The sequence below is a fragment of the Sinocyclocheilus grahami genome, unplaced genomic scaffold, assembly GCF_001515645.1.
Source record: "Sinocyclocheilus grahami isolate Dianchi unplaced genomic scaffold, SAMN03320097.WGS_v1.1 scaffold879.1, whole genome shotgun sequence".
NCBI lineage: Eukaryota > Metazoa > Chordata > Actinopteri > Cypriniformes > Cyprinidae > Sinocyclocheilus > Sinocyclocheilus grahami.
Genome location: NW_015506058.1, coordinates 232383 through 259508, shown reverse-complemented (window position 1 = coordinate 259508; position 27126 = coordinate 232383). Strand labels below are relative to the sequence as shown.

Here is a 27126-nt window from a genome sequence, read left to right as displayed (position 1 = left end):
CACTCACACTCACACTCACACACACACACACTCACACTCACACACACACACACTCACACTCACACACACACTCTCACACACACACACACACACACACAAAAGGAAAAACAAGTAGATAGAATAGAAAAAATAGAAAGCTAGTGTGTTGGTTTTTTAACAAAAAAGAAGATAAATAGATAAAGTAGAATTAAAATAGAATAGAAAGTGCTAGAGATAGAGGGTCAAATAAAGATACATAATATATATGTTTACTCGCATATATTTATGTTTTAGTACTTTATACTTGACATTTTAGAGTCATTAAATCCGTTTTTATTTTAGATAATGCTATTTATTTTTTCAAAAATACATGGACATGAATTTAAATAGCCTACTACATTAAAAAAATTGGTTTATCTAATTTGTATCTTCTTCTGCCTGTTGTTTTGTGTATCACTTTATTAATACGAGTACTATGGAACTGTCTATTACACACAGCCTCAGCCCTCAAGCATTACTATCCTACTTTTAATATCACAGTGCACACTCAGATCCAAATCATCTGAAGCATTGCTGAACAATGGGTTTAATTGTTCTGCTGCTGTGGTTAAAGGTATTTAATCAAACACGTCTTCATGAGAGGACTGGCATGATACATTTCCTATCAGGCACATATGCTGTGTGATGATTCACTCGTGAGCAAATGAAGCGTCGAGACACGGAGCTCGACGCGCCCGCGCTTGTCAGGTGGGAAGTTTTAAAAACTCATCTCATCTCGCTGAGGACTAACGGACCGCCAGCATCCACAATATCCAGCACACATTAGAAAACTGAGGACGCGGCATCGACTCTTGTTTCTTGGATGTGGAAAATGAAGATCAGTTGGATCTTTCTTTGCGCGGTTTGCATCTGGTCTCCAGTTCACGGAACAGTCCGATGTAAGTGAAGTTATTCTGCCTGCATATTAATTCATTTTTGACATTATGATAGTGTACAAGTGGTAGGCTACATTAAGTAACGTTAGTGCTTAATCTTGAGTGATTTGTGAGCACTTTGCTGAATAAATTCAGTCCAACAAAGCTCATTTAAGGTGTGAAACTAGCAAAATAAGTTTGGGTATTTACCTTTTCTTCATATTTTATATTTAACGATGTAAACTGGCAGGGGTTAATCCATTTGGCATCGTATTTTAAAGAAGCGCTAGTGACAAGTGAGCAGAAAGCCCATTATATCTGTATTTACTGTAGATTATAATTACAGTATATACAGTGAACTGCAGTGCAACAAAAACTACTGACAGAGTTATTGACTCATACATCCAATCAGATCATAATAATAGTCTAATCATAACCACATTGCTCATAATCATAGTGATAAGGGGGAAATCTGTTAGCCAGAAAGGCTACAATCAGCATGATTTAAATTGTAACAATAATGATTATGAATGTCCTGGCCAAGGCTACTTCTAGGCAACTTTTCCCCGCAAATTCTTAAATAATTCAAATACTATAATTATTATACGTGCAGTTTTTATGACATAACACAAGTTTTTTATTTTTGTAGTTTAAAAAAAAATCTTTTTTTTAATAGAGAACAGTTTAATTGTAGCCTAATTCTTTGTAAACATTCGATACGGTTGCGCCGCGTCCTGCTGCTTTTTGGGCGTCTTGCGCATGCGCGCCGCTTTAGGATGCCTTGTAAACTAAAAAAAAAAAAAAGAAAGAAAATAATTTTTTCCCCCATTATTTCCATTTCCAGGACATTCATTTTCCATTTTTACTAAAATATGATTTTTGGGTTCCCATTTGCTCTAATAGCAAAAGATTAAAAAGTACGATAGCATTTTCATGACTTTCCAAAAGAGGAAAAATACAGCTTTTTAAAAAGAAAACTAAACTTTTCGAAACTGGAAACACAACATCAACTAAACTTTTCGAAACTGGAAACACAACATCACAGTCTGCGGAAAGAAAAAGTCCTGAGGCCCTGTAAGGATGGCTGTTGTCTAACAGCTGGGTAGTTTTGTCTCATTGAGAGGCTGTTGTTGCTGCCTGCCTGTGTTGCTCACCTGTGAGGGGCCCTGTTGTTGCCCCGTTAGGAGGAATGGAATGTCTGTTCTGAGAGGATGAGGTTTGGTTCAAGCTGACTTCACATTACCTCATTTTACCTTTCCGATAAATTACTTTCAAGAGTGAGCTTGTCCTACCCACAAAGCCAGTCTATTATCTAACATCCATTATCGTCTGCGTGCTCAACACACTAGGCCTGGCTGAACATGGACTAGGTTGTTTTATTGCAGGTAATCACACATGATCTAATGTGTATACACAGCTGAGGGTATTTCTTCTTCCCTTTTAAAAGTTGTCCACCCCTGGATGTCCAGAGTGTCTTTCAGATACTTGTTGATCCTCAGACATGTGTGGTTTTGTTATTGTATTCTCCGATAGCTTATGGTTTGTGGGTTTGAGTAATTGTCTGTATAATATCCTGGAGAGTGAATGAATATACCTTTGGGTGGAGTGTAATTTTCAGCATTTGTGGAAATTGTTTGTTTTTATAGGTATAAGACGGTCTTTAGATGTTACTTTCCCATGCTCACAGCTAGGGCCATCCTATGCGAGGTAGGGAGTGGTGCGAGGTAGGGAGCGGGGCCCCCTTCGGTCCGTTCGCGTTTCGCGATCTTGTTCCTGGGGTGGAGGGGTGGGGACCTCGGTCCGTTCGCCGCGGTGCCCCCTCAAGCGCGAGGCCCGGTGCGACCGCACAATGTGCAGCGATACTATCTTTTCAAAGACTGTAAAATATCTACTTATTCAGCACATTCCTTAACCACAGAACATCTTTGTAGGTTCCTGCTTTGAGTAGGGAAACGTTATTGACACCAAGTAACCCATCCTGGCATGTTGTCTTGCAGCCTCCACTGCCTGTTCATGTCATGGTAAGGCACAGTACTGCAGAGGAGATCACCTGGGACTCTACTGTATAAACTGCCAAGGAAACACTGAAGGGCGGCACTGTGAAAACTGTAAGGAAGAATACTACCACCAGAGGGCAGGAGACAACTGTGTGCTCTGCAACTGCAACACTGCAGGTGAGCTGCTACTTTAAGTTAAAGTGTCAATTTTTTCTTTACTAAAAGAGAGTTCTTACAAAAATAAAAATGCATTTAATTTCCTTTTATGTTCCAAGTCATACAGGAAAAGAATTGTCATTTTTTTGGATGAACGATCACAGGGGTTCCCTGAGAACTTAAGTTAAAGGGGTCATATGGTGTTGCTAAAAAGAACATTATTTTGTGTATTTGGTGTATGCGATTTAAGGTTCAAGCAACACATTATTTTCCACATACTATACATTATTGTTTCTCCTCTATGCCCCACCTTTCTGAAATGCATCGATTTTTACAAAGCTCATCGGTCTGAAAAGCGAGGTGTGCTCTGATTGGCCAGCTATCCAGTGTGTTGTGATTGGCCGAATACCTCAAGCGTGTGACGGAAATGTTACGCCCCCTTTCCATGTTGTGATGCCGTGTCCCGGCTGGAGCGATGAGACAAAAACATTAAAACCCATTATAAATGAAGCATTTGTTGCATCCAGTGGGGACATCATTACGTATTATAATGACTTATACTGTCTTTTTACGCGTTGCGTTGCATCGCGCCACGTAAACATAAAACCAGGTCTGCATTTGTGATCGGAGAAATGCCAAAAAACAAGCGCTACTCTACACTGCTCAAAACTTGCGTCTGAATCATCAGTGGCAAATCCTTTATATTAAAACGTACTTACAGTCTGTGAGTCAGAACAGCCGGCATTGCCGTCTACTCTACCAGGATCAGGAAACAGTCCTCCATAAAATGCGCTGGACACATCTGAATATTTGGGTTGAACTGTTCTGGAACAGTGTTATAAATACAACTTAACCACTGATTTCTAGTCGTGTCCTCTTTTGGAAGGCCAAACATATTAGTTTCACTTTCACAACGAAACACATGGCGGGCTAGAGTGAGCGGAGGCCGGTGGGCTTGAGAACGGCGCGGCCGGCCGTGCAACCACATGTGATGAGCCCGGGCTGGACTCCGCTTCGTCCACGGTGAAAGCCGATCCGGAGATCCACAGCACAAAGTTGATGTATTTCCTCAGCGACCAGCACGGATCAGCTCCAGGCATGACGAAGCGGATATCGTCTTCTTTCGCTTTCACAACGAAACACACAGTGTCTCGACATGGCGGCAGCAACAATACTACAGCGAGAATAAAAGTTACGCCTTCTTTCTTTGTGTGAACATTTGGGCGGCGTTATGCAAATCTTCCCACATAGTGACGTAGACATGTGGGGGCGTGTTAGAATGAGCCGTTTTAGGAGGGCGTGGTTGAATCTTAACTTTTCATAAAGAATATCTCTTTGGATTTGAGACTTTAGTCTTTGCAACTTTACAGATCTTCTTTATGCACCAAGAGCTTGTAACACTTCAAAGAGAAAGGACAAATTGAAATCGCATCATATGACCCCTTAAATATTTCAGTAATTTAACAGCACATTTGCATGTTCATGGTTCTTTGATGGTCAAAATTATATTGCAATTATATTACCATATATTGTGGTATGACCTTTCATCTCATATACATTTATATCTGTATTTCTAAAAGTATATATTTTTATAAATTATATCACAATTTCAGTTTTATTTCAATTAATTGTGTATCCATATTTGAATTTTTATTATAAAATATTTGAATTTAATAAATTATTATTCAAATGTAATTAATTCTTAGCTTTTCATCTATTAGTGGACCCCCTTAGTTTTCCCATGAACCCCCAGGAAAACCTGCTTTAGAATATTATATAAGTAATATAGACTGATTTCCTCAAAAAATTTGTTTTTGAACATTTCTCTTGTTTGTTCAAGCATCCAATACCTATAGACATTATGTAGCTCCGCTCGTTTTTAAATCTTCCTGGTCTACTGATATTTGTTATGACATCCACTTCAAACATTGATAATGTTAACTCTGCAATAAGTAAATCCACTTCACCAGCTCTTCAACAGTGATGCTATAGAGCTACCACAAAAATGAAAGTTCAAAGACAAAATTCTAAAGAATTGCACATTTGTTTCTCTTTCAGAATCTGGCCCCAAAACATATTTCAATCACACTTAAAAATGTCTTAGTTCCATTGTATTCGATGCAAAATATCAAACCAAGCAGCACCTGCAAACAAATGATGCCAGAGGTTTTTTTTCCCCAGAACTGACTTTTCTGAGACACCTTTTAATCTATTTTTTAACCAATTGGTCCCAAGGTCATTTTTCGTGGTGTGAAGTCAGTTTCCCTCAAGTATACACTGTCTTAGCAGAATAACTATCGGTATAATTCATCATATTAACATATGAACATGTTCCTCAAAGTTTGACAACCAAGATTTTGATGTTCATTTTAAACAATACATATATGTGACCCTCTCTGTGAAATCCAGGCTAAAGTCTCAAAATCTAATAATGAGATAACAAGCATCAAAGTTTGATTTCAGCTATTAATTTCACTATGATTTCAATATTTGACATGGTCTTACTCAGTCAATATATCATGAGCGCTTGATAAAGATATCAAGGTTACATTTTCACAGAACGTTATTTACCTTACGAAGGATGATTTTATGTAGAAAAAAGTAAATCACAAAAAAATGACTTTAGCTGGGTTTTCACTGCCATATTGTTTCATAATTATAAATATAGGAAATTTCATTTTGTGAAATATTTTAATTGAAAGGTGTGCTTGTGCTAAATTTTGTTCAAATAAATGATACTTGTTTTGCTATTTTGTTATGTAATGAAAATACGTTTGTCCATTTTTAATAGTTTTCAAATATTTGTGGGTCCACCCTATATAGTAAAGTATAAGCAAAATGCATATACTTTGTTCTATTCAGGTTCTCAAGGACCAGGGTGCAACAATGAGGGACAGTGTACCTGTAAACAAGGAGTTTATGGAGACAAGTGTGACCGCTGTCGTGATGACTCTCCAGTCACTGCCAGTGGATGTGAGCCTTTGAGGTGAGAACAGTGAGCCTTGCATCTCTGACTTGTATCTAACTATTACAATGAAGGATTATTTGGTTCAATCAATGTTCTTCTTATGCAGGCTAATCTGTCGGTCACGTAACAATGGCCGTCTCACGTATAATACAGAGGAGTGCCTGCCCTGCTTTTGCAACGGCCACTCAAATGTGTGCTCCTCAGCTGAGGGATATTCCATTTACAACATCACTTCAACTTTTGAAAACGGTGAGCTTGATGTGAAATCTCTGGTTTTAGTAAATCACATTTGGTTTTAGTTGTTGATTTAAAGCAAACGTTTGTCTCGTCTCACAGGACCTGAGGCCTGGCGAACTGCCACTGTTCAAGGTGTGAACCCTTCACAAGTGCAATTCAGATGGTCTCCTACTCACAAAGACCTTGAGGTTATCTCTAAGGAGATCCTTCCTGTTTATCTGTTTGCTCCAGGTATGTTGATTACATTTTCTATTACTTTCATTACAATTAGTGATGTATTGACATTTCGTTGACTCCTGTGCTTCTGTGTTTAATGTAGCATCCTACCTGGGGAATCAGGCATTGAGCTACGGTCAGACACTCAGCTTCTCTCTGCGTCTGGACAGAGGTGTCCGTCGTCCTTCCATCTCTGATGTTATCCTAGAAGGAGCAGGTCTTAAGGTGTCTGCTTCGCTAGGAGACTTGAGGACGGTGGTTCCCTGTGGCAAGAAAGTCACCTACACGTTCAAGTGAGTCATATCATTTTTAATAACTAGATCTTTGTGTTTTCTAAAGAAATGTAAGCGGTGCTTACCTTGCCCTTGTTCCTGCTTCTGTTTAAGTCTATGCAATTGTTCTGTTTATATACAAACGTGACAAATGACTGAGTGTGAAAATAAATCTTCTAATGCATGTCATACTTCATAGACTGGACGAACAGCCTGGCAGCAAATGGAAACCACAGCTCTCATCAAAAGAATTTCAAACACTTCTGAGCAACCTTACAGCCATTAAAATCAGAGGAACATTTGGTGAAAATGGTGAGTGTTTAATCTCTTCACTCACTCTTCACTGTGCTGCACTGTTGGAAGCAAGTGCACACATAACTTAATACAGAATAAAAGAATAGTATATCTGCTTTCACAACAGGACGTGGTTATCTGGATGATGTGTCTCTGGTGTCAGCTAAACTGGGTCCCGGCACCCCTGCCACCTGGGTAGAAAAGTGCAGATGTCCTGCTGGTTATGATGGACTGTTTTGTGAACGCTGTGCCACTGGATACAGGAGACGTTTCCCTGGCCAAGGCCCCCAAAGCCCGTGTGATCCCTGCTCCTGTCAGGGTGGAACATGTGATCCAGAAACAGGTTGGTTATTTTAGCGTTTAACGCATGTTGGTGTTTTAGTTATGAAGAAAAGTCTGAGCTGAGAACGGTGGATTTGTTGTGTTTACAGGAGGCTGTTACTCGGCTGATGAGATACCAAATCTGCAGATGTGTCCTAAAGGCTATTATGTAAACCGCCAACAGTCCAACTCCTGCCAGAAGTGTCCTTGTCCCGAGGGAGAGGCTTGCTATGTTATTCCAGGAACTCAAGAGGTGATGTGTGCTCGCTGTCCCCAGGGGACTACAGGTGAGGAACACGGAGTAAAAGAACAGGGAAACATGACGCAGATGTTCTTAAAGGGATAGTGCACCCAAATTTGAAAAGTCTGTTATTATGTACAATGTACATGTATAATAAAATAATTGGCTCTGTCGATTTGTAAAATGTCAAAAAGTACTATAAAAGTAGGATTATAAAAGTCAAAACATTAGTAGAACATTAGCTGAAATTTAAATGGAACTATAAAATAACTGTTAATCTTATTTCTGTATGAATGTAGACGACTGTTGTTAATCGTAATGGAGGGATTCCCCATATTTACAAATACAATTTTTTTAGGCTCTCGTTGTGAAATCTGTGATGACGGTTTTTATGGAGACCCTCTGGGAGAGTATGGCCCTCCCAAACAGTGCCAGCCTTGCCAATGTTATGGCCATGTGGACCAGAACGCTGTCGGCAACTGTGACCGCCGGACAGGGGAGTGTCGGAAGTGCTTGAATCACAGCACCGGCCCCAAGTGTGAGAACTGTGAAGATGGATACTACCACAGTTACCTTACAGAGCCATGTCAGGGTATGACAAAATTAACTGTCAAAAGCCTGAATTTACAACACATATTGACGCTTGGTCAGGACCCCTTGGCGTCGCTTTTTGATGCTCAAGGTACCCCTTTAGCGTCACTTTTCGATGTGCAGTGTCCTCCATTGGGTTTCTTTTTATTTAAACAAAAAAAGGAGGACCCTGCACATCGAAAAATTATGCTAAAGGGGTACCCTGTGCATCAAAAAGTGACGGCAAAGGGTCCTGACGAAGCGTCAATATGTGACGAGTTGGGAGTGAGAATGTGTTGGAATATAATGTTGCTAAAGAAGTGAAATATAAAATCCATAACAGTGAAAGTCACCTCAGTTTTGCTCTTTTCTCCCTGTAGCTTGTAAATGCAACCGACAGGGTTCTGTGTCAAATTCATGCAATGATAAAGGACAGTGCAAGTGTAAGGAAGGTTACGATGGACTCAGGTGTGACAAATCAACATGTCCTTCCTGCTTTAACCCAGTCAAGAACAAGGTAAGACATTGCAGAACTCAAAACAAACATAAACAAAAACAAACAAATAAAAATATTGATATGATATGAGATGTAATGTTCATGAAATGTATTACGAAAAATCATTTGAATGAAGTCTCTTATGTTCACCAAGTCTTCAATTATTGTATTTTATAAAATACAGTAAAAACTGATATTTTGTTAAATATTATTAAAATTACTTCTATGTTCATATATTTTAAAATATAATATATATATAAATATGTGTATGAGTGTGCGATTTAACCATGAGAAAATAATGATAATTTAATATCATGTCAAAATAAGCACTTTACACTACGCTGTGTGAAAGAAAAAAAATGAGTGAGTCCTGCTGGATTTGATGATTGTTTATTATCTGGAGAGTGATATAACGGTATGTTGCTTTGAACACTGCTTGTGTGGGTGGAATTAAATGTGCTGTTTTCCCAGGGACCAGCACGCACAGAATCAGACTGCTGGTAACTCTAGGGCATTTACCAAATCTGTATAACAAGAGAAAAAAAGCCTGTTCACTCGAGGTTAAAAATGATTGGAGTCGGCGCCAACAGCCTCGTGGTTAGTGCGTCGACACATAGTGCAACTGCGCTTACGGCGATCCGAGTTCGACTTCCCGCGCCCCTCTCTCCTCCTAGTGCTTTCCTGTCATCTCTCTACTGTAGTATCTCAAAAAGAAAAAACAAAAAAATTATTGGAAACATTAAATGATGGCATTTGCTGTAGTGTTGGATCCAGTCCCTGCAAACCTGTTTAAGTAGAGATATATGAACAGATGTTGATGGCAAATAAATGTCAAATGTGTTTTATTTTTCAGATAGAGGTTTATGTAAGACAGCTGCAAGAAATGGAGGATTTATTTAAAGGAATTGGAGGTGATGATGCTCCAGTCAATGATGCTCAGATGGAACGGGCTATTAGGGCCGCAGAAGTCATGGTGCAAAACCTGGAATTTAGAGCAAATGAACTCACAAGTATGAAAATCCTTTATTCGTCTTGTTTAATTTATTGTTTTTAGTTAGTTTATTGTCTTTTTTTAACACTGGCTTTTTATACCAAATAGATACTGAGAAACAGCTTCAAGATAAACTGGTGAGCATTAGCCGATCCCAGCTGAGAGAGGACAGAAAAATGGAGGCTTTGTTGACAACAGTGGATGGGATCAGAAACAAGGATCAGGAGTACAGAACAGAAGTTTCAGAAATCCGTAAACTCATCAGTGAGGTCAGGTTAAAACTGCAACAGGCCAAACGGGACATCCAACAAGCTGTGAGTATTTCGTTATGATATTTATATGGGTGTTGTTATATTAATATGGGTGTTTATTTAGCTTGAGGTTTTCAGCTGAATGTTTAGATGTGATCTACAGCCTAACTATCACATAGAGGGTTAATAAAAGTATAATAATTGTTTTGAAAATTCTCAGCATTTCCCTCATTCCCTGTATGTCTATTTCAGGAGTTTCCCTCAGGTGATGCGGTGCCAGGCGCTGACACCTTGTCTGATTTGGTTCAGAGAGCTGCTGATCTTGCTGAGCAGTAAGTCGTGTGTTATTCTCAAATGCCACAAACAGTGAAACAACAATGTTGTGATCTATAACTGCATGTGCACTTGCTTAGCCAACAAAAGCATTAATAGCTTTCCCAACAGTTTCACATTAAAATGTGGTTCTGAACTGTTTTTGCTTCAGCACTCAGACTATTTAGGAAATGTGAAGACATTTTTATTGTACAAAATTAAGTCATAAATCAAAGACTGACATTTATTGTATTTATTTGCATTACATTTGTTGCATTATTTGCATTTAGCATTGTTTTTTCCCTTGCTGTCCATGGTAAGATAGTCGAGAACCATTGCATTAAAAATGCCTTTAACAACTGACTAGACTTCCACGTTACATTTCATCTTTGTTGTGCATCCAAAATATGTGACTGACTGAAAAAAATAAAAGACTGACTGAAGGGTATTTTCTTGCCAGGCACCAAGGTGAGGCAGTGACAGTGGAGACCATTGCAGCCAGTTCTCTAACAGAATCTGAGAAAGCCCTAGACCTCATCCGTGGTGTCATCAGCCGAGAAAATAAGGTCAAAGACGAGCTCAGGGACCTCAAAAAACAGTAAGTTGCTTTTGTATTAGAAACACTGTTAAACCAGATCATTTTCTCCACAGTACCGAAGTGTTTACCTTCATTGTGCAGAGATAAATACTGTGACCTTACTTTCTAATGATGTTGTTTTCAGGTATGAAACAGATGTAACTAAAGTGCTTGACATGGATAGGAAGGCCGTTCAAATTACTGATGCAGCTGGAAAGGAGAGCGGAGTGGCTCAGAACACTCTCAAACAGTTATCTGACCTGGAGAAGAAACTTCCAAAGCCCTTGACGGTAGTCAATCTGAATTGAATATTTATGTTTATAGAAGAGTTTAAAGGGTGGTTCATTGCGATTTCACTTTTTTTAACGTTAGTTAGTGTGTAATGTTGCTGTTTGAGCATAAACAATATCTGCAAAGTTACGAAGCTAAAAGTTCAATGCAAACAGAGATACCGTCTTTTAAAATTCTGGCAGTTTAATGCCTACAAAAATGGCTGGTAGGGACTACAAGAAGTTACTTCCCGGGTTCGTGACATCACAAACCCAGATAAACCCCGCCCTCGGGAAAAGGCAGCAAAGGGGGCGAGGCCATGCTGCACTGCTTTAGAGAAGAGGAAGAGAAATCTAGAGGTGCACATAAAAATCTATTCATATATGAATTGTGATTCTGTCTTCTAACAATTCTAATGGATTAAAGCTTTAATCAGGATAAAACTGTATATTAAAAGCTAACATACGCAGTAGCATTTACAAATAACAGCATATCTAAAAGTATGAGATAACAAACAAAAAACATAGGCCTACCGTTAAAAGCCGTGCTTGCACAGGTTCTGCACGATCCTCTTCAGTAATATCCTCTGCTTCTCAATCGGGATCAAACTGATAAGCAATATTAACGACGCCATTGTTTACAATACAACCGGAGCACATGCTGCTGAGGTGAGGGGCGGGACGTTTAGACGCGCACTAGAGACGGTTGAGCCAATCACAACACACTGGACTAGATAACCAATCACAGCCCATCGCCTATTTCTGAGGGAGGGGCTTCATAAAAGAAGGAAATGTTCAGGGTGTTTCTCAGAGAAGGGGCAGAGCGGTGTGGAATAAAGATAAATTATGTGAAAAATAATGTGTTTTTTAAAAAACAAAGCATTAACACATGTTAGACTGCACCCCATAAACACAATCAAGCCTAGAAAAAAACCAGTGAACCACCCCTTTAAGTAAAAATAGGGGAATACAGGAGATGCAAGTCTTTGTTCGTACCCCCATTCACTTCCACAAAATGTTTGCTGTTCATACTGGAGTTTACAAAAATGCACAGTATAAAACGAACAATGTATACTATTATCTTTCTGTTTTCAGAAGGACATTGTTGGTGTGGTTTCCAAGTTCGACGGTCTGAAGGGTATGGTGGAGGGCAATTTATCACAGTACCAGGACTTTCAGCAGTATATGCTCAATGAGCAGAAAGAGACAGCTGATCTGTTCAATAAGGCCAAGAGCTTCCAACAGGTAAACCTGATCCTCTGTTAAACATTCCTGAAAGTGTAGATGTTCAGAAACCAATCATTACAAAGAACAATATAGTCAACCAAGAAACTGCAGCAAGATTTATATATCACTGTGCAAACATTGACCTCTAATGGTTGTTCCTGGGTCAACGGGAAAATTAACAATTGTTTTTGCTTTATTTAAGGTTCAAGAAAAACTTCTTGCCAGGGCAAATGCAGCTGAAGCCGTCAAAAATAAATCTCTGGAAATCTTTGCCAACAACAAGGATAGTCTGGATAAGACACTAGAGACGCTCAAAGGTACGGATGAACACTAGACTTCTACAAGCTATTAAATATTATGTATGCACTACAGATGAAGAGTTTGTCAGTCAAAAGGTCTGTAAGGTTTTTTATTCTAAGGTCTCTTATGCTAACCAAGACTGCATTTATTTGATTAAAAATACAGTAAAACAGGAATATTGTAATATATATATATATTTAAATAAATTAATATCTTTTTTTAAATATTTCTTTTTATTTAATTTTTCACTTGTTTATTTAACAGAGATAATGGACAGTCAGTCATAGAGATTAGAATTAGCCATAGAGATAGTTTCATCTCCAGTCCCTGTTACAATAACTGTGTTCTATTTTAATATATTTTAAATGTAATTTATTTCTGTGATGGCGATGCTACATTTTTAATAGCCATTACTTCCAGTCTTCAGTGTCACATGATTTTTCATAATCAGTGTTAAAAATAGATGTGCTGCTTAATATTTTTGTGGAAACCGTGATACATTTTTTCAGGATTCTCTGATGAATAGAAAGTTCAAAAGAACAGCACTAATTAGATATAGAAATATTTTGTATCATAATAAACTTGTTTGCTGTTACATTAGTGCATCCTTTCGGAATAAAATTATTCATTTAAAAACAATTCTTACCTACCTGACCTTTTGAGCGGTCGTGTAAATATCTCCAGATAATGTTCTGTCATTATTTAAACTATCCAACACAATTAACCTTAACCAAATATGCATTTCTCTATTGTGTCTTTACTCAGGATTTGATGACCAGATCAATGGGAATAAGGATCTAGCAGATGCCGCTATTAGAAAACTTCCTGCTATCAATGCCACCATCCAGAAGGCTATAGCTGACAACATTAAGACTCAGGACATTCTGGATGCAATGTCTTCTCATTACAGAGATGCTCAGGATACTATCGACACTCTTACAAACACTGCAACCAAACTGGAGGTATAGCGACCTGTTATCTTGAGTGCTCACCCCTTTTATTTTGTATAAACAGTATTTGTGCCATTGCCATTATTAGGTCGATTTCACAGAGAGACCAGTTCAGTTTCTCTCAACGTCTGTCACTAGCTTTACTAAATAACCCGAGTTGAGTGGGTCTATTTGAGTCGTATACAGAACATTTTGAATGTACTCACAGGGTGCTTGTATGCGTCTCCGCAGGAAATGTCAGCTGCTCTTCCGCCCTCTTTGGATATTTTGGAAGCTGCCACTAAATTGAAAAAGGATGTGGATGGACTGAAGACAGGGGCTTCTGTAACTAGAGACAATCTGAATGAAGAGAAAAACAAGGCAAAAGCACAGATAACTGAAGCAAAGAATGTAAGAATGTCCGCTTACATAAAACTCTTTGAGAAAGATACTTGAAATTATATGTAAACGTGGAGATGTATGCTAAATTTTCTTTTCTTTGTTATTAAATCAGGCTGTCATGGAGTCCAGTGGGGCACTTCAAAATGCAAAGAATTCCAGGGATGCTGTTAGTGATACTTTAAAGACAATCACTGATATTATGAGCTCGCTAGGTGAGTTATAACAATGATTCACTACATGCAACACAAGCAGTTTCTATGTTTATGTGTTTAGTGTTTAGTGTGTTCATGTTTAGTTTTCATTTCATCCAGTTTAAGCTTTAGTCATTTTGTTATGTGCTTTTGTCATTTTTAGCATTTTTTGTTAATTTTCAGGATGTGGATGGACTGAAGACAGGGGCTTCTGTAACTAGAGACAATCTGAATGAAGAGAAAAACAAGGCAAAAGCACAGATAACTGAAGCAAAGAATGTAAGAATGTCCGCTTACATAAAACTCTTTGAGAAAGATACTTGAAATTATATGTAAACGTGGAGATGTATGCTAAATTTTCTTTTCTTTGTTATTAAATCAGGCTGTCATGGAGTCCAGTGGGGCACTTCAAAATGCAAAGAATTCCAGGGATGCTGTTAGTGATACTTTAAAGACAATCACTGATATTATGAGCTCGCTAGGTGAGTTATAACAATGATTCACTACATGCAACACAAGCAGTTTCTATGTTTATGTGTTTGGTGTTTAGTGTGTTCATGTTTAGTTTTCATTTCATCCAGTTTAAGCTTTAGTAATTTTGTTATGTGCTTTTGTCATTTTTAGCATTTTTTGTTAATTTTTTATTTAGCTTTCATTTATTTTTACTTCAGTTTTAGTCATTTTAGTACTTTGACTTGAACTTATTTTATTTCAGACTTGGCAGCGTTTTTCATTTTTGCTAAAGTTTTTTCTCTTTTGTTTATATTTTAGTTTAGCTTTATTTCAATTAACAAAAATTATTTTAGTAGTTTATTTTAGTAAGATAAAATACATTTTGTAGTAATGTAGTGTGACAAGCTTTGTCAGAGAATCTTAATCTTTTCTATAAAATATCACTTAAAACATTTGATAATGGCATGTCGGAGGCAGAACTTAAATATTATTTCTTGCTAAATCTATTTTCAAATCCAATTGTTTTATCCGCGTGATGAGCAAGGATTCACCATGACCGTAATACTGTTTTCCAGGAACTTCTGGGGAAATTGATGACACACGACTGGCCGAGCTAGAGAACGCCGTGACTAAAAGCCGCAGCCGCGTGGAGAAGGAGTTGAGGCCCAGACTCAGGGATCTGGAGGAGAAGGAAGCCCAGCAGAGAGCCACCATTGCAGGCATGATCAATGACATTGACACCATCCTGGCTGACATTGCAAACTTAGAGGAGATCCGTAAAAGCATTCCCAATGGCTGTTACAACATACCACCAATTGAAAGGCCGTAAAGGCTTTGGGTTACTGCAGGCCCAAATCACAATGCTACATAGTTTAATCTATGAACTTACTGGCACTAATTTTTAACTAAAGAGTGTTTTTGTCATAACATGATTTTGTACGGTGTGTGAATTTTTTAGTATTTATTTTTTCAGTTTAATTTGTTTTTCTAATTTAGAAAATTATTACTGTGAAGTTTGAAATGAGGTAAATGATATTTCTGTTTTGCATGAGTGCCAAAGATATTTCATTGTGGGTGATTAATAGATAAACATATACCATATCTGTAATTGTTCTAGATAAGAAGTAACATCCAGTTGCTTCTCCATCTGCTTTAGCATCTAGTGAAAAATGCACAAACTAACCATTCTCATTCTTTTCTGTTCTGTTTTATTAAATTCAGTATTGTCATCAAGGACATGAGTTATTTTCATGGCAACATACTTTAAGTTTTTGAATGCTTATTGAATAGCCACTATAAAGTAGATATATATTCATATAAGACATTACGCAGACATACACATGCTTTACACCATGGACAACTAACTAAAAAATGAATAATATTGACCTCTAAAATTAAGATCTACAGTTTTAAAAACAGAACCTTATAATGTTACATGGTGTTTTATATGTATACAAGGAGATTTATGTCTGTGATCAATTTAAAAGCAAGAGGGCAATAAAAATACAAGAAACAAACATTATCATCAACAATATCTATTTTTGTTGCTTGTGATTTTGAATAAAGGCATGAAGAATGCAAGGAAGCAGTGAGGGTTGTAGAACTACAGAAGAATGCAGCGTCAAAACCATGAAAAAATATATTATTTGTGGTGTATTTCCCACTATTTTTTTATGAATTTACATAGTCTCCTAGTGATTTCTGATACACTAGTTGCTATAGTGACTGCTCAATGAAAATGGAAAAAAAATCATGAATTTATGTTGATACAAACAGTGAGGTATCAGTGTGTTTAAATAGTTCTCTGTATATTAGAGAAGTATTACCATTCAAAAAATGAAATGGGGGTGTTATATTTCTCTTTTAATGTATGTGACAATGAACAACAGCCAACAGCCAGGTACAGTAAACCTAGTAAACGCTGGGTATGAAGTGGTAACAGTTACAATCTCAATATTTTAATTGGCTTTACATTTTTGAAGATTACCATTCTGGCTTCTAGTTTCATTTATGAAAAGTCTCTGGTTAAAATGATCAAAATCAAAAAATGTTTTACCTGAGACTTAAAGCATTATCATATGAAAAAAAATAATCACAGTAATATATTGGAAGTCTTCTTCATATCGTAAAGCTGGAGCCTCCCATAAACTCGCAAAATCGATTATGCACAATATACATAATTCGCTGAATCTGTTATTCTTCTCATCAAATACACTTTGATTCATTCATAAAGGTTGTGTTAGATGTGCAGCAGATGTCAGCTTAAATCATAATTAAATTTTTTAAAGGATGTTCCAACTTTTTTGTCATCTCTTTTGTGATCTCTTCACAAAACAAGCAAAAGTGCAAGAAACGAATGGTTTGATGCACAGGCAGTGACCGGCTTTACTAGACATCACATCTGTGGCGTGTTAGCAGGTTAATGTCGAGCAAAAGGATCTGTGGAGAAGTAAATGTGCACTAAAGCAAAGTAAATGAAATCGCATTCTTTAATGTGCAACCAAATACTCCACGTATACATGAATGCACATTGAAGACAAAACATTGAGGCATACAGTATATGAGGTGTTCTCTGTACATACAGTTGATTGATGAGTAGAAAATTTATTTAGAGATGAGATGAGTATAAGCACAGTTTTTTGCAAACACTGTAACCACAGACTATGGTCTACGTGGTATTTTAAACACTCATGCGCTTAAAGAAAACCCGTTAGGCATGCAACTACAAGAACAGAGAGTATTAAATCAACAGCAAAGACTGACATTATAGCAGGCAATGAATTATCTCATTCGATCAAAAACACTCTCTTTCTCTGTCATAGTGGCAGCGAGGCTCTCTCCTCTTCCTCCTATTGGGCACCAAAGCCCACCCAGTCCCTTAAAGCTGATTGGTGGAGCAGATCCCTCAGGCACAGTGCTGTACATCCCAATGAGACACGAGTAAGAGGGGAGGACAGATTAATGCTCCTCTACATGGAAAAGCAGTGGTAGCACAGGAGGATTATACTCTAGATTACACACAGAGAGACAGACAGGGATGACTGACAGCTCGGAAGTGGACTTCTCCACCCTATCCAGAAGCATTGATGTAGAGCTGACTCTGCAGGATGTAGTCGATGATGGGCTGGCTCAGGTAATCCACCACGTGACCGTCGCCATGCTGAAGAGCCAGTCTGGTGAGGAGAAAAGCAAGAGGGTTACAGTACAGAACGGTGAGATGAATTATGTGTAGACGGCGAGAACATGCACCTGCTCTTAGTGGAACTGACGACTGACATCGGGTGGTCGATTTCATCCTTTACCACGATTATATTGTCCTGTGAGAGGAAAACCGAAGCCGTATAAATATCACAAAACAGCAAATATGCTCTAAACTGCATACGCAGTTTAGTTACTGTGTAATAAAACAACTACTAAACAGTAAATAACTTACTAGGTTGTACCCCAAACTCCCCAAATAATACCTTATGTTTTCGAAGCACAGATGAATGGTTCATTATCCTTTCTGTGTCAGCTCCATCCCGAGGAACCACCACTATCCCGAAATCCCCCACAATCACTTCCATCTAGAAAAATATTATAATCACATATTCAGTTCAGTTTAACAAAACATATCTGAATTGGTATTAGCAATGTTTTGTATGCTAAAGATAGATTGTTAGTGCCATAATTTAGAAATCAAAACTGATGCTATTTACTTTATTTAAATGTTCCTATAGTCTTATTGTTTCATCAATGCATCAGTGCATGTTATTCTGAAAAGTTGGTTCTAATTTCCTTAATCCATATCTTGCACAAAAATGTAGTCCCTTACATATTGTATTTATCATTTTTATACAAATGTTAGTACCTTAGTATAATTAGTAACATTAAAGGGATAGTTCACCCAAAAATTTAAATTTGATGTTTATCTGCTTACCCCCAGGGCATCCAAGATGTATGTGACTTTGTTTCTTCAGTAGAACACAAACGAAGATTTTTATCTCAAACCGTTGCAGTCTGTCAGTCATATAATGGAAGTGAATGAGCTCCACGGCTTTGAGTCAAATAAAAAAACATACACAGACAAAACCAAATTAAACCCTGCTGCTCGTGACGATACATTGAGGTGTTAAGACACGAAACGATTGGTCTGTGCAAGAAACTGAACAGTATTTATATAATTTTTTACCTCTGATCCACCGCAATGTCTAACTGTCCTGAGTGCGTTCTCAACAGCCGGCGCGTGACGCGTGTACGTGCTCTGGCATAGTAGACGCATGAGCGGAAGCGATCTGTCGCGCGTATACGTCACTCATTGGATGTTGTGAATGCGCTCAGGACAGTTGGACACTGCGGTGGATCAGAGGTAAAAAATTATATAAATACTGTTCAGTTTCTTGCACAGACCAATCGTTTTGTGTCTTAAGACCTCAATGTATCGTAACGAGCCGCAGGGTTTCATTTAGTTTTGTCTGTGTATGTTTTTTTTACTCTGCACAGCGTGGATCCCATTGCCTGCCATTATATGACTGACAGACTGCAACGGTTTGAGTTAAAAATCTTTGTTTGTGTTCTACTGAAGAAACAAAATCACCTACATCTTGGATGCCCTGGGGGTAAGCAGATAAACATCAAATTTTCATTTTTTGTGAACTATCCCTTTAACATATAAGTAGTATAATTAGTAGATAAACCTAAAACAACAAAAATGCATTACTTATTACTCAAAAAAATCTATATAAACTTAATTATTTTATTTTGTTTGCCAAAGCAGCATTCCTCATTTTTTATTTAGTTTAACTTTAGTTTAAATGTACTAAATTAAACTGAACTAAAAACGAACAAAAACTATATAGACATATTATAACAACTGATTCAAACTATAGTAGTATCTCAATGATACTAAAATAACACTGTAGTGTGGAAATCACAGTTACATCATACTGCCAGTAGGTGGAGACAAGTGACACGTATCTTGACGCAACTGATTCAGAACTGCAAACTACTCCTAGTATTTTATTATCTTTCTATGGCAAAAGAAGTGAGAGTAGTATGCTAGTATGCTGTTCTGAATTCATCACTTGACTTAAAAGAATCGTTCAAAACACAAATTCATGATTGAGTCACTAAATCGTTCACTTAAAAGATTTGTTTTGTGACACTTGATTCTGCTTTTGCTTCGACTGGAACTGTTTTGTTGGTGGAGCAAGTCAGTCAATATTAACTTTTTGTTTATTTAGCTGTTAAATAAAATCAATATTATAATGGCAACTGCGCCATATCATTCTGAATATACAAAGTGTGATTACTTGAGACTTGCGTTTGATATTGCTTAATTTAGTTGAACATAAAATATGCGCTAGAATAATATATTTTATTAAATATTTAGACGTTTGTGACTAAGAGACACAGGGAAAGAAAAACGGAATTATATCTTACATCACTTTCGTTCCACAAGCCAGGGATGCAGAAAGATTCCAGGAGATCACTGCCACAAAGGAGCAGGATACGCAACTCTGAACACACAACAATCACAGTTCCACATCACACCATAAAAAACACAAGACACAGTAATGAGATGTTTTCCTCCGCTGTGGGGGTAAACACAACAACTTTGATAAGATTAAAAAGAAACAAGTCACATTTTCCCCATGAGGAGGAAGAATAAGGCACTATACAGCGCACAGATGCCTTCTTCACAGTATATAGACAAACACCATCACATGACTTATAGAAAGAGTTCGACTGTTTTGTCTATTTCTCTGACAGCCGTTTGTCTGTCTTTGTCTTATTTGATGTTATTTATATTTTCCTGAGGAGAAATATACAGTGAGTTTTTTCTCTCTCCCTGAGCAAACTCAGTATTTTCTGATGATGACTCAAAGTGACAAGCAAGAACTGATTTGAAAACCAAAGACCAAGGCAAGGAAAATCACATCGTCTCACCAATTTCCTCATAGCGCATTGCAGTACCAAGGTTGGCATTTTCGTCTGTTCAGAAAAAACAGAAAAGCATGGGAGGTCACAGGGATGATTGATTCATTGGAAGTCACCGGAGTCATGTAAAATTGATACACATCTTCTGTGAAGCATATGAATAATTCATAATAATTATACGGAATTATGTGATTTCTACATGAACCAAACCACAAAGCTGTGGCATATCTTTGTTACTGACATTTTTATTTTTTTTGACACAAATTGAAAGGGGTTGAAATGGTGGCATTAAAATGACATGCTTGAAAGTGTGGGTTGGTTAATTTAATGCATTTGGTGTGATAAATTACTTTACAATGCAATAAAAAATGTGCACAATAGTTAAATAAATAAACATACTTTTGTAATGTCTATTCAGTGGTTTTGTCTGTCATAATGTAAAGTCTTGAATGATCTGGGGGGTTTTAACAAATATTTGTATATGTGATTTATTGTGATCAGTGTGATTAATTAATTTGCATGTCATGTAATGAATACAGTTAAATTTTTTTATCAATTTTCCAGCCATTGTAAAAATTGTCAAAAAGAAAAAGGCAATTGTGACTTATCTCACAATACAGACTTTTTGAATTCCAAGATATGAACTGAGAATTGCGAGTTTACATTTCTAGAATTGTGAGATTAAAACTCAAAATGTAAATTTATATATATATACCTCTGACTTACTTTCTTGCAATTAACATTTATTTTACATTTATATCTTGCAATTCTGAATTCTGAGTTTACATCTCACAAAAATGGAAAAAAGTATAGTCTTCTGGGGGTTTGTTAGACTAGTCAACTAGTCAGTTACCAAATTAGTGTGAAATTAGTCATGGCACACATCCCTAATATGTATATATGAATATACCAACTTACCAACAAAGGTAAAACGCTCCATGTGTGGGCGAACACAGCAAATCTTTCCCAGGCTTTCGCTCATCTTTCCCCAAAGCTTAACTGGAGAAAAAGAGACACAAATCAAACATGAAATGCCTGTTCTCCAGAACAACAAACATCTGAACATTTAAAAATCACTTACTAGCCACAGACTTGTTAGCTGTGTTTTGGTAAATAGTAGAAGTTTCATTTTGGGGCTGGCCAATCACAGGGGTTGTGGAAGGTGTGTTCACATTGGACAGAATGCACCCTGTGACTCTCTGCAGAGGAACAATACAGTTTATTACTTCGAGATTGAGTACAAGTAAAAATTTGATAGCGTTCAGGCCAAACCTTCATTAGGTCTCGGTGATGCTCCAAAACGCTACAAGTGGTCTGCCAGGTGCCCTGGTAGCACTCCCAAGGATCCACTCTGCAGAAGACCATTAATCCATCCAACATTTTATACTACATTTCATTCTACAATATATATCCATCATCAATATAACTCAAGGCTGCTGAAGTATATGTAAGTGCTGCATAGCATTCTTATGAGGGTGTATCTGAGATGCATTCTGACAGTTACCTGATCCAATCAGAAGACTGAACTGCCAGCTGACACATGGTGAGACGATGTCTGCTTGAGACAAGGCCCTTGAAAAGCAGAAAAGAAACCAAAACAAGGCAAAGTGAGTCCTCTAGGCATCCATACGGTGGCCGAGAAGTGCTAAACAAATCACAATTCTGAAAACAAAATAACAAATCACAAACTCAAATGCAAGTCTAAAAAACAAAATAACAATTCAGAAAACAAAATAACAATTCAGAAAACACAACAACAATTCAGAAAACATTATAACAAGTCAGAAAACACAATGACAAATTCGAAAACAAAATAACAAGTCAGAAAACACAACGACAAATCCGAAAACAAATTAACAAGTCATAAAACAACGACAAATCAGACAAACTGGAAGAGGTAGGTATAGTTTGAGACAGTGCCATTGGTTTGGGATTACTCACCGCTGACTGGACGAGACATCTGTCAATCAACCTATACAGGAAGAACCAGCCGAAGAACAGCAGAGTCCTGGTAGAAAGTTTGGAGATGTTATTAAAGGAGCTCAGTTTAAATGTATTGTATGAATTGCCCTTACTATGGAATAAAAAATACGGGGTGTCTATTTACATTTAGTTAAAGGTGGCTGTAACTCATCAGCTCCAGTGCCACAGATGGATAAACGTGTGTCGTTGGCTATTTGACGCGATTGACCCGGGTTCAATCCTATATTGTGTTTTCTGACTTGTTAATTTGTTTTCGGATTTGTCATTGTGTTTTGTGACTTGTTATTTTGTTTTCGAATTTGTCATTGTGTTTTCTGACTTGTTAATTTGTTTTCGGATTTGTCATTGTGTTTTGTGACTTGTTATTTTGTTTTCGAATTTGTCATTGTGTTTTCTGACTTGTTATAATGTTTTCTGAATTGTTGTTGTGCTTTCTGAATTGTTATTTGTTTTTTAGACTTGCATTTGTGATTTGTTATTTTGTTTTCAGAATTGTGATTTGTTTTGCACTTCTCGGCCACCGTACATCCATCTACCAATAAAGAGAACTTCTGAGCTTCAAACAATATTCTTAGGTTTGCATCTGCTTGCTGAAAGAAGGAGAACCTATTTGATCAACATAAAAGCTATTATTCAAACATTTGCCTTTTTTAGATAATCAGGGTTCAAAAGTAGAATTGTAGCTTTCACACTTGTTATTCCGCTCCCACCACTAAAGGATTTAAGTTGGAATGACTGAATCCTGCTTTATAAAGCATTTGTTATTCATATTTTGTTGCTAAGAGAGAAGAAAACTAGGCCAAAGTTATTTTTAATTCAGAGTTCTGTTGATATTATTAGAGATGATTTGTATGATTCAGATTAAAACCTTTATTAAAAGCATTGTTCAGCAATGCAGCTCAGTAGGAATCCACGCAATCTGGAATCTCAGGTGGAAAGATTTCCCCACATAGATTTCGAAACAGGTTTGAGTTGGTCATGCAAATTTGCAGCAAAACCTGTTTGACGTCTTAAGTGACTAATATTTCAGCGGTGTAATAGACCTATTACTATGTATTAACTGTGTAATAGGCCTATAATAGACATATTTCGACTGCAAAATTGTGTTAACGTGATGTAACAGTCCACTGTTTGTATGGGGATTTTGTGGGGACTCTTTCTGCAGGTTACATAGATACACCAGTAGATGGCATCAAGAGATAGTCTTAAGAACGATGATTCATTTTTAGGGCACGAAACATGTGTCTTTATGAATAAGTCACTGAATCATTTCCTCATTCAAAAACAATGATTCATTCAGGAACACCACTACTTGTGTTGCTCAAAGATTCACAGTGGAGCCATGTATGGGCTATTTTAGTTGGCAAAGCAAAAATAGACAAAGTAACTGGTAATGTATCTATATAAAAATACAAGTTTTTCAATATCTACTATAACTTTTTGTTTATTGAACTGCAATTCTACATGCGACATTGGCCTCAACATCGACATGGGTGTGATTATCTACAATATAGAAATCAATAGCAATCTGCTCCTGTGATATTGCTTAAATATACAACACTAAAATAACTTCAGACCTTAAAACAAACAGATTCTCTTACCGGTTTGCCATAGGAATCATGTACTGGTGAGATGATACCCCCAATCACAATGAATCGTCCAGTCTTGTGTAGGTACTCTCTGGCTTTTTCTGCAAACCAAACAGTTTACCTTATTATCTCATGAGCATTTTTTGTTTTCTGTAACACACTTTATGCCATGTTCTAAAGGTAGCTTGGATGAAAGGAATTATTTTACAGACATAAAAAAGTGAAACAAGGCCTTTTAAGTGAGGACAGCACCTCTGTTTTAACTCTGATGACTGATATCTGATTTCTCTCATGATGTAAGCATATCTGTCTAACATATCCTCACACCCCCAGCCCCATCAAAATATTGACAGAAGTGAATGGCAGAAACAAGATCTCCTGCTGGAGAATATGAGGCAGACATAAAATGAAATAATCGGAACAAATCTCTAAAGAAAATATCTCTAGTGTGCAAAAGAAGCTACAAAGAAAGGAAAAATGAGGCTACAACAAAAAGCAGAGGCAACAGAAACCAAGATATATTTAATACTTAATAAATGAAATGCTACCATTTAAATGTATTATATTTCATTGTATTTTTAGTAGTATCAGATATCCAAGCGGTTCAGCATGATACCACTGATCTCCATCAGAAGCATTGCTCAGAATAAGCCATAAACCCGTTCTTATTTTTGTACCTCAATATATGCAAAGGCATGCAGTAGGAGAAGAAGGCTTAAAAAGTATGTCACGGACACACATATGCTTTTGCTTAAAGGGAAAAGCAGTGGAATTGTATTGATCAAACTGTGGTGGTGGTACCCCTCATGTTGCTTACGCTCGGCGAAATACAGCTGCAGTAACTGAATTAAAGAAAGTACCAAGCTCCTAAGGTTTTTTCCCTGCTATGTTTATTGGCACATTGAAATGTGGAGATGGATGAGCCAATGTAAGAAATCTCTCTCTGAGTGTCTTTTACTTTCCCACATGCACTCTTAGTTTCTATATCACAAACTGTATGATGGTATAAATCATGCTTTTCAGTGCAAACAGCCAAGCTTTAACTCTCATGTTCTTTTGAAATTTACTTGACTTGATTTAAAATACAAATTTATATCAATAGATTTTTAAGATTTGTTCCTCTGACCTAATCAAACCAATAGGCAAACGTATCACAAAGTAGACATGAATTTTTCAGACAAATTCTTTCAATATTCTGTCATTATAGAAAACAATGAAATGAATCAGAAATAAACATCAGACAGTAGTGACCATCTTAACATGTGAAAATGCATTGCATTTATTCATGTTTTATACCGGAGGTCCCAAAACATGGGTCACATATCAGTATTTATTGAAGGATAAATTAAGCATACATTTTGTTTATAATTTTAAAGTCATGAAGTATCAAACCATTATTTCTGAGCAAGACCCCAGAGCTACCCAAATATGGGCATATACAGGTTCATTTATGTGGTCCTTTTTTTTTCTTTTAACTACACATGGTGGGCTTAGTAAAATGCTGGTCTTTTGGTTTTTATTTTATTTTTGTATTATTATTATTTTATTTTATTGTCAAAAATGTTAATGGAGCAGTGACCTTCTGTCTTAATAATTTTAATAATTCTAAAATAATATTTTTTAAAGGTTTTCATGCTTTGACATATAAGGGGGCAGTCGTGGCCTACTGGATAGAGGGTCGGACTTATAACCTGAAGGTCGTGGGTTCGAGTCTCAGGTCCAGCAGGGATTGTAGGTGGGGGGAGTGAATATCCAGCACTTTCTCTACTCTCAATACCATGACTGAGGTGAGACCCTTGAGCAAGTCACCGAACTTCCCCCCAACTGCTCCTTGGGCGCCGCAGCATTGGCTGCCCACAGCTCCTGGTGTGTGTTCATGGTGTGCGTGTTCACCCGTGTTTGTTCTGCTGTGTGTGTGCACTTGGATGGGTAAAATGCAGAGCACAAATTCCAAGTATGGGACACCATACTTGGCCACATGTCACGTCCTTTATTTCCTTTCCTATATCTGTTCAAAATATTGTGGTATAAAGGTATAAAACATTCATCCCAATACTAAATTGAAGTTTGAATTGAATGTTTAATTAACTTCTTTCTTTTAAAGTAAAATGTAAACTAATGACAAACTGCGGTGATATGATTATTAAATTTTCAACCACTTTGGACTGTATTAATAACAAAGTAGAAAGTCAAGATGAATCTCTGAAAACTTGTAAAATCAAGTAGACAAGACCAATTATTTTGGGAAGTTTAAATGGATGCAAACATCAATTAAATATTTAAATACATAGATTAATAAACCTAGCACTAAATGTATTTCAATAGCCATAGGCCTAAATTGATATCAAAACCTCCTTCCTCATTTAATGTCCTATCAATAAAGCCTCTTAACAGGACATTCGAGTTGAAATATACTTATTCACATTCCGTTAAATGTAGATTGTTATTTGTCTTCACATAAGCGCCCTAGCATGCCAAGCACCCTTCGCAGAAGTAATGATTAATTACACTTGTTGAAATATCATAAATCATAGTTATACTGCTTGCGTCCACAAAACCGTGGATGAATATAGCGATTTCTTTGCTAAAAATGCGGCTGCGCAGCACCACCATCTGAACCGAGAGATGATTTGATCATTCTGGGTTTTGAGGCCGTCGCCCATTTCAGCACCTTCGCCTTGGACAGCGCTCGACAATAAGAATTCACCACAGAAACATCTAATCGACCATCAAGCCGGACTTCACGATGTCTGAAATCATCACGGTCACCATGAACCCTTTACATACACACACAACACACGGTTGAATTAAAAATGAGCTCGCGCATCATCCACTCCCTCCAGAACAGGCGAAATACTTACCGAACATATGAATGTGTCCCCTCGTGATGGGGTTGAAACTTCCACATGACAGCAAAATGACATGCGCTTTATTGGTCTCCGTCATTCTGGTTGTGGTGATCTATCGTTTTTTAACATATGTCGCGGACTTTAAGACCTTTTGTTTTGTTGTGAGACCGCAGCAAGAGGCGAGGTTCATTAGGCTGCGGCAGGCGCGAGAGGCAGAGCGTCA

The 27126-nt window shown here is 37.3% G+C and overlaps 2 protein-coding genes across 2 annotated transcripts; one reads left to right on the top strand and one right to left on the bottom strand.

Annotated features, from left to right (window-relative positions):
• The first annotated feature begins 626 nt into the window (after positions 1 to 626).
• lamc2 (laminin, gamma 2) lies at positions 627 to 15797 on the top strand. Its single transcript, XM_016248462.1, has 22 exons — positions 627 to 917; positions 2891 to 3067; positions 5909 to 6032; positions 6121 to 6263; positions 6351 to 6482; positions 6571 to 6760; positions 6939 to 7051; positions 7161 to 7376; positions 7465 to 7641; positions 7954 to 8187; positions 8546 to 8682; positions 9515 to 9671; positions 9761 to 9966; positions 10156 to 10235; positions 10676 to 10813; positions 10938 to 11082; positions 12157 to 12306; positions 12491 to 12605; positions 13354 to 13550; positions 13770 to 13928; positions 14032 to 14131; positions 15139 to 15797. Exons 1-22 carry the CDS (start codon positions 842 to 844, stop codon positions 15390 to 15392), a joined length of 3420 nt encoding a protein of 1139 aa, XP_016103948.1. The 5' UTR covers positions 627 to 841; the 3' UTR covers positions 15393 to 15797.
• On the bottom strand, positions 15552 to 27126 carry nmnat2 (nicotinamide nucleotide adenylyltransferase 2). The gene is made up of 11 exons (XM_016248463.1): positions 26916 to 27126; positions 24067 to 24155; positions 21987 to 22054; positions 21755 to 21833; positions 21564 to 21681; positions 21401 to 21481; positions 20492 to 20536; positions 19985 to 20061; positions 18028 to 18129; positions 17813 to 17880; positions 15552 to 17736 (listed from the first exon to the last, which is right to left on the bottom strand). The coding sequence occupies exons 1-11, from the start codon at positions 26998 to 27000 to the stop codon at positions 17634 to 17636; spliced, it is 915 nt and encodes a 304-aa protein (XP_016103949.1). The 5' UTR covers positions 27001 to 27126; the 3' UTR covers positions 15552 to 17633.